The following is a 17487-nucleotide window of genomic DNA, read 5'->3' as shown; positions in this document are numbered from 1 at the left end:
CTTCCATTTACACTTCTATCTGCATCGATCTAATGGAATAGCTGTTCAACTAGAGCACCTTGCATTTGAATAAGTACAGTACTGTTTTTATCTCTTTATGTCATTAGTTTATTTTTGCTCGCTCGTATTTGTTTGTGACGTAAGGTGCTGTAGCTATTTCTAAAATAAAAGAAAGAGAATTGAAAAAATAAATAAGTATATAGTCTCTTTTAAGTACAATTTTACTTTTTTATTTTTATTCGCATGCCTAATAGCTAGATTAACTAAAGAAAAATATACATTTATATTTGAACAAACTAGGACGGTAGAAATGCTTGGGATATAGCCAAAGAGAAAAGACAGCTCTGTTGAACGCTAAAATAAGGCAAAATCACATAAACATTAATTGTTGTCCGAGAGAGCATCTATAAACACGGGAATAATTTATTTTGGAGAGTATCTAACTAGTACCAACAGACTTCACCTCACTGTTCATATATCTCACCAGTAGTAATGATGCTACTATGAGCATAGCGCTAAGAATAAACATTTTAACTATGTTTGCTCTGGTGAGTCTTATCGAAAGAAGCTTTTTTATCTCCACCACTTCTACCTTTATGTTGTGTGCTTTTCCAAACTCTTCTATCTTTCTGATTATATAGTCTTGCTGCGCTAGAGACATTTGAGACAGTGATCTTGAGATGCTCAGAAGTTTGTGGATATTCTCACGCTGCAGCTCTTCTTTTCTTATTTTCCATTTCAGCAGAGCTATGTCATTTTTTAGCCTATTGATAGCACAAACTGCACTTTCTTTCTCTTTTTTAATTTTCTCTTCTGCTTGGTAGTAGCTCTGATCTTTAACTCTAGATCCTGTTTCCAGGGCAAATAAATACATTCCCAGTGTTCTATTTCTATCACACTTTGCATTGTAAGTCTTATACACTCTTTTTAGCTCTTCGTCCAATTTGGCTTTTTCTTTATCTACTATCCTCCTTAAGCCTTTTCTCCCAGCTACGTAGTCTATGCTAAAATCGCTCAAATCACTGCTTATCTTCAGCAATCTTGTTCCGTCTTTCGCGTCCACGAGTGGAGTGTTATTTGCCATGTATTCCAGCGATCTAATCAGACAGTTGTGCGCTGTTTTTTCGTATTTGATCTTTTCCAGATTATCTCTGATAGAAACGATTATCTTTAGGTCTTCGGGGCTAAACAGCTCATATATTTCTCGGGTTACATCCTGCAGACTGTTTGAAATGAGCTTTATATTTTTAACCAGCTCAAATAGCTCGCCCATTTCAAAGTATTTTTCATAGATAAGCTTCAACCCGTAGTCTACCAGTGGCACCCCATTGTCTTTAGTTAATGTGTACAGCTCGTCTAAAGTGTAGTGTGTTTCTGTGAATGTATACTTTTTTAAAATATTTATGTCCATTGAGCTTGCTAAGCCAGAAATGTAGCAGAAGTTCTGTCTTTCCAGACTCTCAGATGTAAGATAAAGTGCGCTTTCCATCTTTGCATCATCAACCTGTAGTGTGTATGCTCTGGTGCTTATATAGCAGTTCTCGTTGTATGGGTCTACATCCTGAGTTAAATCTATGCCATCTTTTCTGCAAATTCCATGCTCTGCGTTGTATACAAATGGATTTGCCCTTATAATATTGTTGATTAAAACCAGGGCCCAGAATTTGACAACATCTATTCTTCCGTCCACTATCACTCTGCGCACATTGCATATGCTATTTAGTTCGCTGTCATAGTATACGAAATGCTCACGTATTTCATTTTTAATTACATTCAGAATTTGTAGCTCTTCTTTTTCATCAGCATGCTTACTTTCTATTCTTATGTTGCCATCGAGTATGCGATCTAGTATAGCCAAATCACTTACTTTATTATCAACAGAAACAGCGTTGTACATTTCATCTATACTATTGATGACCTCGCATTCTCTTATTATCTTGCCTACATCGATCTTCAATTTAACCTCTTTCATGGCTGCCTGGCAATATTAATTTGCAAAAAATAATTTAAGGTCAAGAGTTTTTCTTTCACACCATTGGCATTGCAATGGCTCACTGCCCAGTGTGCTAGCTATGCCTTTGGTAGAATTATAACTATAGAGGAGTATTTAGTGGTTTGTTGCCAGAACTTCAAGATTTGTGCAGCTTTTGCACTTTGGATGCCATGTCAGTTCTCATGTAACTGATCTAACCAGCTCTTTCTGTCTACTTTAGATCTAGTAACGGAATAGTAGCTTCTTAGTTTTCTATACGTCCAACGCCTATTGCTGCACTGCGAAATAATTTCTGCACTAAAATGCTTTTTTCTCTGTACCAATAAGATTCTAAAAAACAATGCTTAGTAAATGTATAGAGCAAATCCTTGTTGAAAATACTATTGAAGACGAGCACTTAAAAGCCAATCGCATTAGGCAAAGAGTATCTCTCCAAGATGTGTTCTTTGAGCCATACATCTAGAGGATTTGCAAGCATTGCTTTGTTCTCTACTATTTATCCATTTTCGTAGAAGAAAAAGCAGAAAATGTGCGATGCAGAGCAATGATATGCCGCTTAAAAATATAGAGATGTAGATAATATAAACCAGATGTTAATTAAAAGTATAAAAAATGCGATAGAGAGATACAAAAAGCCGCTTAAAAATGTAAAATATAAGGATAATAAAGAAAATATTAGCTAATAATACACAAAACTTGATAGAGAGCAAGCAGAGATTAGAGCATCCAACATAACCAACTACAGAAGATGTAAAAGCAGGAAAAAGTTTCAAAAAAGGCCGGGTTTCTGGTGTTTTATATAAAGACCCTGATAGAATACTTTTAGTTGCCGATATTTGTATATACATTTGCGTTACCATAGGAGAGTTTGTATTCAGATGTTAGGCATCTACAATCCAATAAAGTATTGCTATTCCTGTTCAAAAGAAAAATAATGCATAAGAATGTAAATATACAGATGTCTACTCCATCAGAGCTCTTTACTAAAAGATAAGATCATAAAGCTACACGTAACGACAGTTTATTCTATGTGGAGACAAACAGTAGAATTCCTAGAAAAGAAACTATACTTAAAATAGCTAGTAATATGTCTGTTAGTGTTCAATGCACAATCTTACTGAGCGCTGTGTATCTCTGGAGTGTTATAGCTTACCAGAGCATTCAATAAAGTTTGTATGGCTTTCTTAAACCCTTCGGTGGTATTAACTGTCTTTTATAATCGCTGTGTGTGATTTTCATTTGAAATTATTTTCAGGTTGGAATATACTATACAGGGTAGCCATCTCAACTGACACCTATAAATAGAAAAAAAATGATATTTTCAGAATGAAAAATCAGAAAATATTAGGTGCAGGTGCAGCGCTGCTTTCCCTTTTCATCACAGGGTGCAGAGGAAGCTGGAACGACTTCAGTCCAACGGCTCCCACTGGAAGCTCTGCTCCATGGATGGGAGGAGACAGATTAGCATACCCAATGGATGGCTTAAACCAGTTTTATGCACATCAGAGCATGGATTACAGCGGCCTAGGGTGGAATGGATACGAAACACCTTTTATTCCAGCAGACAATATGCCAGGTGAATATCAACACTTTCAGCAGCAGAACTACATGGCAGAGTACAGCGCAGATGGAAACACCTTCAATGGAGCACATAACACTGCAGGACCGTCTAGAACAGAGGATAGCATGATGGGTGATCTAGGATATTCCGTTATTGATCTAACTATGAACAGCCCGATCTCCAGCAGATGGGGGTCTTTTGGAGAGCCCAGAGAAGGAGAACAGGGTGTGCAGTATTTCCAGCCTACACAAGAACAGTATACAGTAGAGTCCAGTGCAGGGGGCTATCCTTTTGATCCCTATACACATAGTACGAGTAATACACCAGGCACATCTAGTAGCGGAGATGTAGGAGTGCACGAAATGAAAGGTTCAGATTTTGCTTACACTAATTTAGGCGCAGAATCTTCTTCGAATGGATTTACACCATCTATTTCAGCATATAGTACAGGAGAATGCCAGCTACCACATCAAAGAAGTACAGTAATAGCTAGTACAAATGCAAATATTTTTGGTGAGACAGAAAACACTAGCATTAGACCATATACAGGAGAGAAAAGAGCAGCCAGTGGAATGAGCAATCCAACAGATGAATCAACGCATCATGCAGTACCGAAGAAAACAAGAAAAGAAGAAAGAGCACCAAAGAGCAGACTTGATTCTATCCATCAGCAAGAAGAGGAAGAGAGAGCAGTGGAAGACGGTGAAGAGCCAGCATTTGATTATAAGGCGCCGGCTATTAGAAAAGCGCGGAGAGACAGGGCAGGAATGCCGGAGGACACAGTGGGAACAAAAGACCTGAACATCAGCATGTGGAACGATACAAGGCTGAAAAACCTGAGAAGAAAGAGATACAAGCTGAGCTACAGGACAATAGCACAGAGCAAGTATTTTAAGTCAGACATTATTCATCTGGTAAAAAACGAGCCGTACAGAACAAATCTCAGAACAGACATCAAGGACTTCTCCGAGAAGGTTGCGCCGCTGATAGAACAGAATGCGCTGTGGTACTTCATTGCCTGCAGGACAACAACGACAAACACCAAGTACAAAGACCTTTTGGGGCTGAAGGAGCTGTTCAGCAACGAGAAAAACAGTCTGTATATAGAAATGGTGAAAAGTTTTCACGGATACTATCCAGAGGTGTTTGATGATATGATAGCATACATAGAAAAGCATGAGCCGCTGAAAATTGACATAGACTATCCTCCAACCGGGTGGAAGAAAAGCTTGGGGGATATTTACATGAGCGAGTATCTTGAAATAAATTACAGCATAATTGAGAAGCAGGACAGGATCAGACAAATAAAAGAGAAGAGCCACGCACTGGCGTATGCAGTGCACATGATTATAATGCTACCTGAGGTCTACCAGGACTTTTCCAGGATCAGCGAAGAGTTTATAAAGGATACATACACCTCGGAAGAAGAAGAGAGGAATAAGAAGAACAACAGGATTCTAATGAAAATAAAAAAGATAGTGGAAATGCACATAGCATCAAAGATAGAGGACAAACTGTACGATGATCTGTACAGTGCTCTTGAAAGCGTATACGGTGAAGAAACCCTGCAGAATTCAACAGCTGTTGATCTGTATAGATACATGTACACTCTTATTGCCAAGTTCTACGAAAGAGCAAGAGTGATCGAGAAAAAAAATAAATACATTCTGGCAGGAAAGTGCATAATAAAGAACCAGATGCACATGAAGTGCGAGATAGTAGCAAACATGGCATTCAAGGAAAGTGATAGGGAATATTTGTATCCTGCGTATACACTGGAGGAGAACAGATGGAGTATTTCACCATATACACAGGCACACTATCACGTGTACTACGTAGATAACACAATGGGACAGATCAGAACGCTATGCATGCCTTTGTACATGGATAAAAGCGGAAAAGAGCACTGCCTGCACACAATCAATGAGATATCAAAGTACATGAGGATACTATATGGGGCAAAAGAAAAGTATGATAGTATACATCCTGTAAAAGTGGATAAGAAGACTAGAAAGTGGTCTTGCATCAGAGAAGAAGAGAGAAGAAAAACAGTAAGAGACTTGGAAGGATATGAGGTAGTATTTTACTACATAGAAGAAAATTTGCAAACAACAAGTTTTACTTTTGTTCAATTTTGGCCTTTAATACCGCACAACAACAAGGCCGATATCTGCATACCGCTGTTCCTTACGCCTTTGATGCAGTCTGCAGTGGAGCTAGGCCCTTTTATCAGACAAAAAGACGAACACGAAGAGGTGGATTGGACAAGGTTTGAAGACGTAAAGCCTGGCGTATATGTCTACAATGAAAATAGGTATATAGGCATACGGCATGCGGATATATACGCATACTACAGCAATCTGTACCTGCCGCTGGAACAAAAGAGAAGAACAGAGTGCTATGGCATGGACTGCCAGGTTGCTCAACAGGAAAACGGAAACATCAAGGCTGTGTGGTATGCGAAAGTCCCTGGAGGCGTGGGTGAGTATACACACTGTGCACCAAATGAGAACTTCAGAGGGAAAAAAAGAGAAAAAGAGTTTAATGAGCTTATTTCCGTGCTGGAGTCAAGAGAGTACGACAAGGACAGCCAGCTCCAGGGCTTTTGGCTGGGCGCTCACATTGGCAGAACAGAGAATAAGGTACGTACAATACGCGCTTGGATATCAAACAAAAGCAACGGAGAAACTGAAGACAATAGGAGCCTGAAAATACTTGGAATGGAGACGAGCAAAACAGAAAACAAACTGAGAGAGGTAATAGATGAACAGATAGCCCTGCAGTATGACATAAAAAGCGATAGAACAGAGATAAGGCGGCAGCAGAATATAGTTCGGTGCAAAAAAAGCAAGCTGAAAAGCATTCTCGAAGACCAACGCAAAGAGCTGCACAAAAAGCTGTCTAAAGTTCCAAAAAGCTCAGAAACAGAGCTTATGGTGTTTCGCAACGTCAACGCGAACAGGTCTAGTTTGGGGGCACACAACGAGATTCTTGATGTTTTCATTACACTATACAGCAGGAACTACAGCCTTCAATAAATAAACTTTTAGTCTCAGTGGACATTATTTTTATTTTTAAGTGCTGACACTAGTTAGAACTATTGCATTTCTGTTGGTTTCAATTGATTTGCAAAAGTACAACTGAGATCACTGTATATAGAAATAGAATGGTAGATAGTGTAAATAGAAGGAGAATAAGGAAACAAGATCAAAGTAAGTTGGTGCAGTGTTATATGCCATGTAGATAGTCGTACTCAGCTCACTAACTGCTATAATGTAGAAAATTTGCAAACTTAAGAATAATTTATTTCTAATGCTAGCTGACTGGAGTCAAGTAACTCAAAGCATATTATATTCTTTAATGTTTCTCAGCTAGTGGCTATTGCTGCTCGTGGTGCGATGATGTTTTGTCACTGTTCAGCACATTACGAGCGCTAGAATCAGGTATTTCACCTTCCTTTGAAAGCTGATTATAAGCCGCTATTGTTGCTCCTCCCAGAAAAGCAGCACCTACAATCATTGTTTTTACTATATCTTTTTTTCGGTTTATCAATCCTTCTGGCTCGCCTATTTTTATTTTTTGTGCATTTGCAAATTCTTTGATCTTTCTGGATATGTATTCTTCTTGCTCGACACTTAGAAACTCTAATGTACGTCGATTTTTCTTAAGCCTATCTATACAGACAGATTTCGTTATATATTCTTTTTCGCTGTCACACTTTAGCAGGTATATTTCGTTTTCCAGGTTGTTAATAGAACACTTCACCCTTTCCTTCTCTTCAGTCTCTTCTTCTCCTAGCTGAAAATACAGGGCCTCTTTGTCTTTTAGGATTTGTGAATACACTTTTATCTCATCATTTAGCCTGTTTCTGTTATCTTCTGCCATTTTTACAAACCTTTCACTCGTATTTATGTAGTTTTCATAAAAGCCATTCAAGTTAGTGCCTATCTTCAATACTTTTTCTTCATTTTTTTCTTCCAAGAATATGTTGTTTTTTATCATGTATTCGACTAAATTAAGTATTCTGGTTTGAAGTATTTTTTCAGTTGTAATAGATGGTGCGTTATCTCTGATGGAACAGATTATTCCTAGCTCTTTACGGCTAAATAGCTTGGGAATTTCTTCCATTAACGTATCTTTTATCTCATTGTTAGAAGTATAATTTATTTCGTTGATTAGATCGATCAACTCTTCAATTTCTTTCTGCTTTTCATAGATAAGCTTCATTCCATAGTCTATTAATAGCATGCCTGTGTTTTCATATTTTTTAGTGTATAGCTCATATAGGTTGTAGCGTTTTAGTGCTAATGATCCCATTTTAAGATTATTTATATCTCTCACATCACCTGATTCGGAAATAAAACGGAAATTATGTGCATCCAGCCTCTCTGCAGAGGCCTGCAGAAAACTTTCCATGCTAGAAAAGCCCATACTGTCTATCTCTAGCGTGTATGTTCTGGCGCTTAGGTCTGCATTCTCGTCATTTGGGTCTATATTTTCTAGAGACTTATTCTTGTCAAACTGCATATTTATTCCGTGCTCTGGCCTGTATATAAGGGAATTAGGCTTTATGAGTTCATTAGCTAGCCTAATAACCATACTTCTGATTCTCTTGCTGTCCCTATCCCTTAATGCATCATGCAAAGTGAATATAATAATTCTTCCATGTTCATTATATATAAAGTAGTGGTTCATGTTATTTATGATTGCTTCTAAAATAACACTGTTTTCTTTTTCGCTGTGCTCGCTCTCTATTTGTAGATGCTTTCTAAAGATGTCTTTTAGCCCGTTCAAAAATATTTCTATAAGATCATCATTGCATACATCTCCTATCTTAGAAACGTATTTTCTGTCTATAGTCTGAAATGCGTTCAATAACTCTTCTATGTTTACCTTTAGCTTAACTTCTCTCCTGGCCATCCTGAAAATTTTAATTACAAAAAATTATTTAAAAGGGCAAGGGTTTCCCTAGGCGGAAAAACTTTAATTTATCGCCAACTAAAATAAAATCCAAAATAAAATTTCTTAAAATTGCAAATATGCATGGTCCCTGGCAACATACTTCAAAATACTCAATATACCAGCTCTGTAAAAAAAGTGAAAATTTGCAAATTTAAGAATAATTTATTTTCAATGCTAGCTGACTGGAGTCAAATGGCTCAGAATACACTACATTCTTTAATGTTTCTTAGTCAATGACTGTTTCTTATGGCATAAAAATTGATTAGAGTTCAGCACATTGTGGACATCTCCAACTTGCATTGTATCGATGTTTGAAAAATGGTTAAAGGCTGTTAGTGTGAATCCGCTTAGAACACAAGCACCTGTAAGTAGTCTAAAGACAAATTGCCCAGTAGATTTCACATTTTCTACCAAAGACCTTGCAGGCTCTTCTTCTTCCACTTTAACATTGTGTACCTTTGCAAACTGTTTTATCTTTTCCAGTAAGTGTTGTTTCTGAAGTAGAGTCAGCTCTGGCAAGGATTTTAAGTTTTTCTTGAGTTCAACAAGACTTTTACTGCGTATGGTCTCTCTTTCTTTATCGCATGCCAGGAGATATATCTTGTTGTTCAGATCATTAATAGAAAAAACTGCCTCTTGCATTTCTTTGTTCTTTTCTTCAACCATTTTATTGTAGATCTGCGTATTGAGTTTATTCCTGTACTCTTCCATCCATCTCTGAAGTCTTGCTTCTTTTTCAGTGTATTCCTCATTTTCTCTGTTAAGAGAATCAATATGCTTTAGCATTTCTCGGGTTATCTCATCTACTTTATCATCCACTATTTTTTCTAAACCTTTGCCTGTTACATTGTCTTCATAGAAATCGCTCAAATCTTTCTTTATGTGCAGAACGTTTAGGCCGCTAGCTGGCTCCTTCAAGAGCGCAGTGTTGTTTACCAAGTATTCCAGCGTGTAAATGATGGACTTGTGGAGACTTTTCTCGTAGCCGATTTTCTTTATGTCATCGAGAATGGGAATGACTATTTCCAGCTCTTCCTGAACAAACACTTTATTAATTTTATCAGCTATATCATCCTGCAGTCCCTTATAAATAATCTTTGGTTCTTCAATTTCCTCGCTTAACTTTTCAATATCATGGTACTTCCTGCAGATGAGCTCCAGCCCGTAGTCCAGCAGCGATGTTTTAGTGTCTTCGTACTCTTTGGTGTAAAGATCATCTAAAGTGTAGAATTTTCTTAGATGCACGTGTTTTTTTAAAACATCTATGCCCTTAAAACGTGCTGCAGTGTCAACATAGAGATAGTTTTGTCTGCTCAGGCTCTCTGCATTAGCCTCCATCAGACTTCTCAAATTCACGAATTTTGTCGCATCGATCTCCAGAGTGTATGTTCTGGTGCTCAGGTCAGGAGCAGCATTTTCAGGGTTTATATCGTCAAACAGCTCGCCTGCAACAGACTTTCTGCAAATGCCATGGTCTGGCCTGTATATGAACGGATTCTGTTTTATAAGATGGTTTGCCAAAAGAATAGCCTCTGATCTGATTGATGCGTCTCTTCCACCTTTCAATACACTGTATAAATATTGCATACTTGGGACTTGGTAGCCGTTTTCTATAAAGTACAGATAAATGTCCTTCCTGAGCGTGTCTAGAATGACTTTCTTTTCTTCCTCGCTGTGATCGCTTTCTATCTCTAGATTGTTGCCATCAAATATATCCTTCAAGATAGTTAAATGTCTCAGCTGTTCGCTTGACGTATTGTAGAACTCTTGATCGTACTTGTTTTTAATAGACAGCGCAGATTTCACTATCCCTTCCACATTTACCTTTAATTTGACTTCTCTTGTGACCATTTGAAAATTTTTTAATTGCAGAAAACTATTTAAATGTTTGAAAGAAAATTTTAAATAAACATAATCTATATACAACTTGCAAAATTAAAGCTTTCTACAGCTAAAAATTTTAATTTTTATATTTAGCATCATAATAAAGAATTGGTACAGCTATTTCACTAAACATTTTTAGTAGCAGAAAATTACGGCACTTGCTGCAGCTAGCCAAAAGACATAAAGTATGAAACAGCATAGAAAGCCATAAAGATGAACTGTGTATAAAACCAGGATAATTTATTTCGAATATCATATAATTGGTTTCAGCCAGCTTAAGACGTGCTAGATCTTTTTCTGTTTCTTAGCCAGTGGTTCTTCTTCGTATTCCATGTTTTCACAGCGCGATAAAATATCTTCATTGGCAATGCTATTTGCTTCACTCTTTGAATAGCCAAGCAAACTTAACAGCGTTATAAAAACAAAGCCCAGTGCGGACATTTTAATTATGTTTTTCTGCGTGAATTTTGTTAAGGAGGTCTTTTTTTCCTCCGGCATATCTACTTCCACTATTTTATGTGCCTCAGATGCTTCTACTCTTATGTTCAGCGTCTCTGCAAACTCTTTTATCTTTCTGAGGAGATAGCTTTGCTGGCCTATGCTCATACGAGACATCAAGTCTTTTCGCTCCAGAAACTCGATAATGTTGCCGCATTCTATGTTTTCTCTTATCCTAGCGCATTCTAAGAAGTACACGTCATGATCGAGATTGTTAATGGTGCGTTTTAACTGTGCCATTTTCTCTCTTTTTTCTCCTAGCACTTGCTCGTAGTCCTGTGGAATAAGAGTGTTTTCATTCTGCTCGTATTCCTGTGGAACAAGAGTGTTTTCATTCTGCTCGTAGTCCTGTGGAATAAGAGTGTTTTCATTCTGCTCGTAGTCCTGTGGATCAAGAGTGTTTTCATTCTCCTGCATCCACTTTTTCAAGTCTGCTTCTAGCTCTTTGTACTTTGCCTGCTCTTGGTCTGCTGCTTCATCCTTTATTTTGAACTCTTTAGCTATTATTTCTCTGTTTCCGTCCACTATTTTCAGCAAGTCTCCTTTGGTTACACACTTTTCGTAGAAGCGGACCAGGTCGCTATTTATCGACAACTCATTTGAGTTATTTTTTTTGTTGAAAAATAGGAAGTTATTCGCCATGTACTCCAACACTTTGAACACACGTTTCTGAATTCCCCTTTCATGCATAATGCTTTCCAGATTGTCCATGATGGAAATGACTATTTCCACGCCTCCAGGGCCCAGCACATCATTGATTTGATTGACTATATCCCGCGGATCGTTGGAGCATGCGTCCATTTCTTTAACTAGGCTGATCAGCCTTTCAATCTCCTGGCATTTGTCGCAGATAATCTTCATCCCGTAGTCTATCAGCGGTACATCAGTTTTTTCGTATGTTTTGCTGTACAGCTCATCGAGAGTGTGATAGCCGCTTTCTTCTGTATATTCTTTTAAAACGCTCATATCTAAATTCGCGATAAATCGCAGCATATGCATTAGACCAGTAATGTAAGCGAAAGATTCTCTGTCGAGAGCCTCTGACGTAAACCGAAGTAAGCCCTCCAGGTCTGAAAACTTTGCATCATCAATCTCCAGTGTGTATGTTCTAGTGCTCGTGTCGAGTTCTCCCTTTTGCAAGTATATGCTTTCAAGCTTTTCATCCTTATCGAACTTCTTGTAAACCCCATGCCTTGGATTGTATATAAATGGATTTGGTTTTACCAGGCTGTTGATCAACCACGCACCTCTAGTTTTAACTAGTTCTTCGTTGCCGGAGATTAGTCCGTGATGTAGATACTCCATATCATCTGCGCCATTCTCGTTGTATATGAAGTATCGATACATGCTTTTTTTGATTGTTTCTAGGATAGTCTTTCTCTCCTCTTCGCTGTGCTTGCCTTCTATTTCCAGATTTCCCTCAAGTATGTATTTTAGTATATCCATGCGGGTTTTTACATCATTATTGTGGACACACATATTCACATTTCCGCTGGCAATACGTTGGCATGCATCTAATATTCCGCCTACTTTTATCTTTAGCTCAACCTTTTGCATAGCCATCTTAAAACCTTTGGACTTAAAAAAATTTAAACTTAAAAATTTGCCATACCTATTATGGACACCTATATATGGATGATGCACGACAATCATTGACAAAATTTTTCTGAAAATATTAAATTAAATGCAGCGCAGAGCAAGCTCATTTTCTTACAGAAGTTGCACCTGTTTAGTTAAGGTAGCTGTGCATTGTAAAGAGCTCCGCAGTATGTGCTGCTGGATAAACAAAAAGAGTCGTAGCACTATGAGACTGTATTGAGTATGCAGGATAAAACACTAAAATGTATGTATACAATGTAAAAAAAAGTGTATTTTATTTGGATGCTAACTAATTGGCTGGAAGCAAGCGCTTCAATAGTCAATAGAGCTATTTTGGGCTCTTAAGAAGGGTTGGTAGTGTAGCACTCTTTGCAGCTCTGCACTAGATAACACTAATGGTTTTTAGTGTGTTCCATAGATAAATGCTAAGTAGTGATGCTGCCACTAGGAAAACAACAAAAGCCATGGCTAGTATAACTTTCTGTTTTGTGGTTATTACGGGGTCTTTTAGTCTAATAACAGCTGAGTATATCCTAAATTTTTCCTTTTCAGTTATCTTTCTGTTCAATAAGGGCTTCAGCACCACTTTTACTTTTCTCTTTTCCATAGTCTGCCCTATCTCTCGGATTATATACCCTTTTTGGAACGGGCTGATGCAAGAATGATGGCGTAGATTGGAAATAATATTTAAAATTTGCAGATACACCTTTTTGTTCTCGCAGTTTAATGAATATATTTCGTGGTCCAGCTCGTTAACCAAGCGTTCTAGCTCATCGATCTCTTCTTTGTTTTTTCCTTCCGTCTTTGCTTGATCAAGCTTTGCTTTCTCTCTGTTTAAATCTTGAGTTCTTGAGATTATTTTTTCATTCAATTCATCTGCCCTTTTGTTCACTATGTTCTTCAATCCTTTTTTTCTAGTTATGTAGTCTGCTTCAAAGCCACTCAGATCATCATCTATCTTCAGTGTGTTTGAGCCGTCTTTTTCTTTCAGGAGTGGCGTGCTACTTGCTATGTATTCTATCGCATCAATCATGCCCTTTTGCATTGCCTTTTCGTACATAATTTGTTCGATATTCTCGATGACAGAAATAGCTATCCGCAGCTCTTCTAGACGAAGCACCATTCTGATCTCTCTAACTATCTCTGACTCATCACTACTACGAGCTTCCATTATTTTGATCTTCTTAACCAGCTCTTCAATTTCGTAGAATTTTGAATAAACAAGATTCAGCCCGTCATCAACCAGTGCTACTCCATTGTTGTATATAGTGTACAGATTATCGAGAGTAAAGCGCTCTTCTTCCTCTGGCAAGTATGCTTTCAAAATATTCATGTCATTTTTCTTTGAGTAGAATAAATTTGCAGCATTATAGAAAAACTCTCTATTCATGCTCTCTTCGGCAAGATGCTGCATACTTTCTAAGCTTACAAAGTCTGCATAGTCAACCTCTAGAGTGCACGTTCTCGGGCTTAGGTCGGAGGAGGCGTCGTCTGAGTCTATGTCTTCCATGGGTTCATTCTCATCAACCTGTCTATGTATTCCATCCTTTGGATTATATATGAGTTTATTTGGCCTTATGAGCTGGTTAGCTATATGGATAAATGCTTTCCTAAGTTCTTCTTGTTCCTCATCTCTCAATGCTCTATATAAATCCTTCATGTCATTCTTTCCATACAGAACATATGTAAAGTATTCTCGGACTCTATTCTTGAGTATATCCTGGATGGCTTTCTCTTCCTCCCTATTCGCACCGCTTTCTATCTCTATAACATCTTTAAATATGCAGTCTACTATGTCTATATAGTCTTTTGGAGTGTGGTATTTCAGAAGCTTGCCTGCGAGTTTAATAGACTCGCATGCCTTGAGTAGTTCTTTCAGTTTTATTTTTAGTTTGACCTCCTTCATGCCTGTTATAAAGATTTTATTGCAGAAAATTTAAATTAATACTCCTGTGCAGTAATGAAGGGAACACAAGCTACAGACTGATTTGTCTATTCACCACTTGCATTCATAATAGCTAGGGCCAAATTAACGTATCCACTATGTTTCTATGGAACCCTATGCTATTTATGGCTGTCTCTTCATCCATCCCAAGAGCGGGCATTTTGTGCTTATACCTTGGTTTGTGGCTGAACTCCTTTGATCCTTCTGGCTTGTACACGACTGTAATAGGAGGATTTCCATTTACGGAAGTTGCTTTTTACCACGGTAATATGCCTTTTTAGGCACATCTGACACTTCAGAGTCAACAGGTTTATTTGGACTATGCCTTTCTCGCATATGTTCTGTACATCTTTATCCCTTGGTGTTACAGGTGGGTCAGTCTCTTTAAAAATATAGCCAGTCAATGTTCTTACAGCCAGCAAATCATTATGATGTTTGGCATCTATTCTAAGGAAGCAGGCAGCACATTAGCTTCTTCCTTATTGTGCATGGGTTGAAATTAAATTAAAATATTTATACCTTGGGAAGCCAGCCTCTGATACTCTTATGGTTTCAGAGAAAAAGCAGCTTGCAGAAAATACAATAGAATAAATAGTACAGAGAAATAAAGAGAAGGTCTGGTAGCGCTTTATTTCGCTTGATTTATTTTGCAAGAGCTTTATTTTACATTGTGCAGGAAAGGATGAGGAGAATAAAGTAGAAGAAAGAAGAGTAGGAGAAGAGAGTAAGGATACCAGCGAAGTGATGGGTAGAAGTACTCATTGTTTGCAGAGTAGTGCGCATGCTGTTTTTAAGTGGAAGATGAGTTAAGATGAAAGGTTGGAACGACCAGTAGATGCTATGTAGAGTGAGCCTGGAATGCTGATTTTTATTCTTTGTAGACTATGTATAGTGATGAGAGTAGTTATTTATAATGTTAGCGTAGGGTAAAGTAGTGATAGATCACAGCTCTTTGCTGCTTTTAACCTGTTTTACTTCAGGGATAGTGTGTCCTTTGTGGTTCAAGCTAACAACACGAGAAAATTCTATTTTTTTTCTTAAATAAGCAACCATTAGTCCGGACACTACTATAACAATGGCGCTGAGCACGAACATTTTAAGAATGTTTCTTTTGGTTAGCTTTTTTTTACGAAAGATCACCTCCAATGTCTCCATTATTTCTACTCCTATCTTTCTTGCTTTTGTAAACTTTTCCATCTTTTTTATTATGTATGCTATCTGATCTGGGCTTATTTCAAACAAGAAGTGCATGTTTTTCGGGATACTAAGCTGCAACTCGTCTTTCTTCTGCTCGCATTCCAGCAAATACTTTTCGTTTTCTAGGTTGTTAACATATATTGCATTTGGAGTCTTTCTTTTCTTCTCTTTCTCTAAAGCTAGAGCACTCCGTGCTATTTTTTTAGCTCGTTCCTCTTTTTTTTGGTTCACTATTTGCACCAGGCCGTCGTCTCCAGATATATAGTATCTGTCAAAATTAAGAAGACTAGGGTGTATTCTCAATGTGTTTGAGCTAGACATCTCTTTCAAAAGAGGAGTGCTGTTTGCCATGTATTCTATTGCACTGATGACAGCCTTTTGTGCTGTTTTTTCAGATTCAATTTTCTTTATGTTGTCTTTGATGGATATAACCATTTCCAACTCTCCTTCAATTCTAAATAGTTTTTTAACATCTTTTGCTACTTCTTTGTCAGCATAGGAAAGATTCTCTGTTTCTTTGATTACATTGAGTAGACTTTTGATTTCCTGATATTTTTCAAAAATAGTCTTCAGTCCAAGATCTACTAATGCCATGTCGTTTTTTGTTAGAGTGTACAGTTGTTCCAAGCTGTAGTAGCTTTGTGTTTTTGAGTATTTTTTTAAAGCACCGATGTTTAGTTTTTTGGTTAAATGTGCTATATCAGAGAAAGACTCCCTGTCCAGGCTCTCTAGGTTCGAATTAAGCAAACTCTCCAGAGTCAAAAACTTTGTGTCGTCGATTGTCAGTGTGCATGTCCGAGGACTTAGGCCACCCTTTTCGCCATCTGGGTCTATCCTCTCTAATGCTTCATTTTTGCTAACTTGTCTATGTATTCCATGCTCTGGCCTGTATATAAGTGTATTTGGCCTTATGACTTCATTCATCATATGAATAGCCCAATGTTTGATGTCTTTCAGCTCTCTAGCCTTTAATGCCAGGTGCAGATTATTTATAGCTTCTATTCCATATGGATTGTATGTGAAGTATAGATATATATTGCTTAAAACTAGCAGCAGGATCATTTCCTTTTCTTGATTATCAAGCGTGCAATTTTCCACTTCTAGACTCTTCTCAAAGATATCCATCACTAGATACAGATGCTCTTTTTTGGTGTCGTGTTTGAGAGGCACTTTGGTTTTTATAATAGACAGGCATGTGTGCACCACCTTCTCCACATCTATCTTTAATTTTACCTCTTTCATGACCACTATAAAAGTTTTAAGCTGTAGAAAATATTTTAATTTTCTGAGCTATTTATACTATGGTATTATTGCTACAGTCTACTAGACACTTTTGTAAAATATCGGATTGACCTACTAAGTGGTAGTCATTGGCTTTGCCACACTTTAAACAGTATATATTAGATAGGTTATTTAGACAATAGCTAGTTGGTGGTATAAATTTAGTGCGCTAATAAGCATAGATTAAAAAGCACTGTATCCTATGCCTGCCATTTAGAAGGCTTTGCATTCAATAGTAGCTAAATATTTTTACATAATCTCACAGGAAGTAGATAAAAGGCGTGTATAGACTAGATGAGAAACAAGAATAATTTATTTTAGATGCCAGCTGACTAGAGTTAGATAGCTCAGAATATATTATATCCTTTAATGTTTCTTAGCTAAGGGCTATTGCTGCTCATGGTATGATGATGCTTCATTATTGTTCAACACATCGTGAACATCTGCAACAGTCATCGTGCTACTCTTCGAAAGCCGATTGAAAGCTGTTATTGTTGCTCCTGTTAGAACAAAAGCAGTTGTCAATAGTCCAATAATGCCTTTTTTAATGGGTTTTATGTCTTTCAA

General features: G+C 37.5%; 7 protein-coding genes across 7 annotated transcripts; 1 reads left to right on the top strand and 6 right to left on the bottom strand.

Annotated features, from left to right (window-relative positions):
• Positions 1–439: 439 nt before the first annotated feature.
• NEMIN01_2291 (uncharacterized protein) lies at positions 440–1972 on the bottom strand (the record flags this gene model as incomplete). The annotated part of the gene is made up of 1 exon (XM_051478233.1): positions 440–1972. The coding sequence occupies one exon, from the start codon at positions 1970–1972 to the stop codon at positions 440–442; it is 1533 nt and encodes a 510-aa protein (XP_051334193.1).
• Positions 1973–3319: 1347 nt separating this feature from the next.
• NEMIN01_2290 (uncharacterized protein) lies at positions 3320–6592 on the top strand (the record flags this gene model as incomplete). The annotated part of the gene is made up of 1 exon (XM_051478232.1): positions 3320–6592. The coding sequence occupies one exon, from the start codon at positions 3320–3322 to the stop codon at positions 6590–6592; it is 3273 nt and encodes a 1090-aa protein (XP_051334192.1).
• A 340-nt stretch (positions 6593–6932) lies between these two features.
• On the bottom strand, positions 6933–8474 carry NEMIN01_2289 (uncharacterized protein; the record flags this gene model as incomplete). The annotated part of the gene is made up of 1 exon (XM_051478231.1): positions 6933–8474. The coding sequence occupies one exon, from the start codon at positions 8472–8474 to the stop codon at positions 6933–6935; it is 1542 nt and encodes a 513-aa protein (XP_051334191.1).
• A 258-nt stretch (positions 8475–8732) lies between these two features.
• NEMIN01_2288 (uncharacterized protein) lies at positions 8733–10367 on the bottom strand (the record flags this gene model as incomplete). The annotated part of the gene is made up of 1 exon (XM_051478230.1): positions 8733–10367. The coding sequence occupies one exon, from the start codon at positions 10365–10367 to the stop codon at positions 8733–8735; it is 1635 nt and encodes a 544-aa protein (XP_051334190.1).
• Positions 10368–10685: 318 nt separating this feature from the next.
• On the bottom strand, positions 10686–12551 carry NEMIN01_2287 (uncharacterized protein; the record flags this gene model as incomplete). The annotated part of the gene is made up of 1 exon (XM_051478229.1): positions 10686–12551. One exon carries the CDS (start codon positions 12549–12551, stop codon positions 10686–10688), a length of 1866 nt encoding a protein of 621 aa, XP_051334189.1.
• Positions 12552–12879: 328 nt separating this feature from the next.
• Positions 12880–14403, bottom strand: NEMIN01_2286 (uncharacterized protein; the record flags this gene model as incomplete). Its single annotated transcript, XM_051478228.1, has 1 exon — positions 12880–14403. The coding sequence occupies one exon, from the start codon at positions 14401–14403 to the stop codon at positions 12880–12882; it is 1524 nt and encodes a 507-aa protein (XP_051334188.1).
• Positions 14404–15384: 981 nt separating this feature from the next.
• On the bottom strand, positions 15385–16881 carry NEMIN01_2285 (uncharacterized protein; the record flags this gene model as incomplete). Its single annotated transcript, XM_051478227.1, has 1 exon — positions 15385–16881. One exon carries the CDS (start codon positions 16879–16881, stop codon positions 15385–15387), a length of 1497 nt encoding a protein of 498 aa, XP_051334187.1.
• Positions 16882–17487: the final 606 nt, after the last annotated feature.

This window comes from Nematocida minor (assembly GCF_024244105.1).
Source record: "Nematocida minor strain JUm1510 chromosome Unknown 7808, whole genome shotgun sequence".
Classification (NCBI taxonomy): Eukaryota; Fungi; Microsporidia; genus Nematocida; species Nematocida minor.
This window is presented reverse-complemented; position numbering and strand designations above follow the sequence as displayed.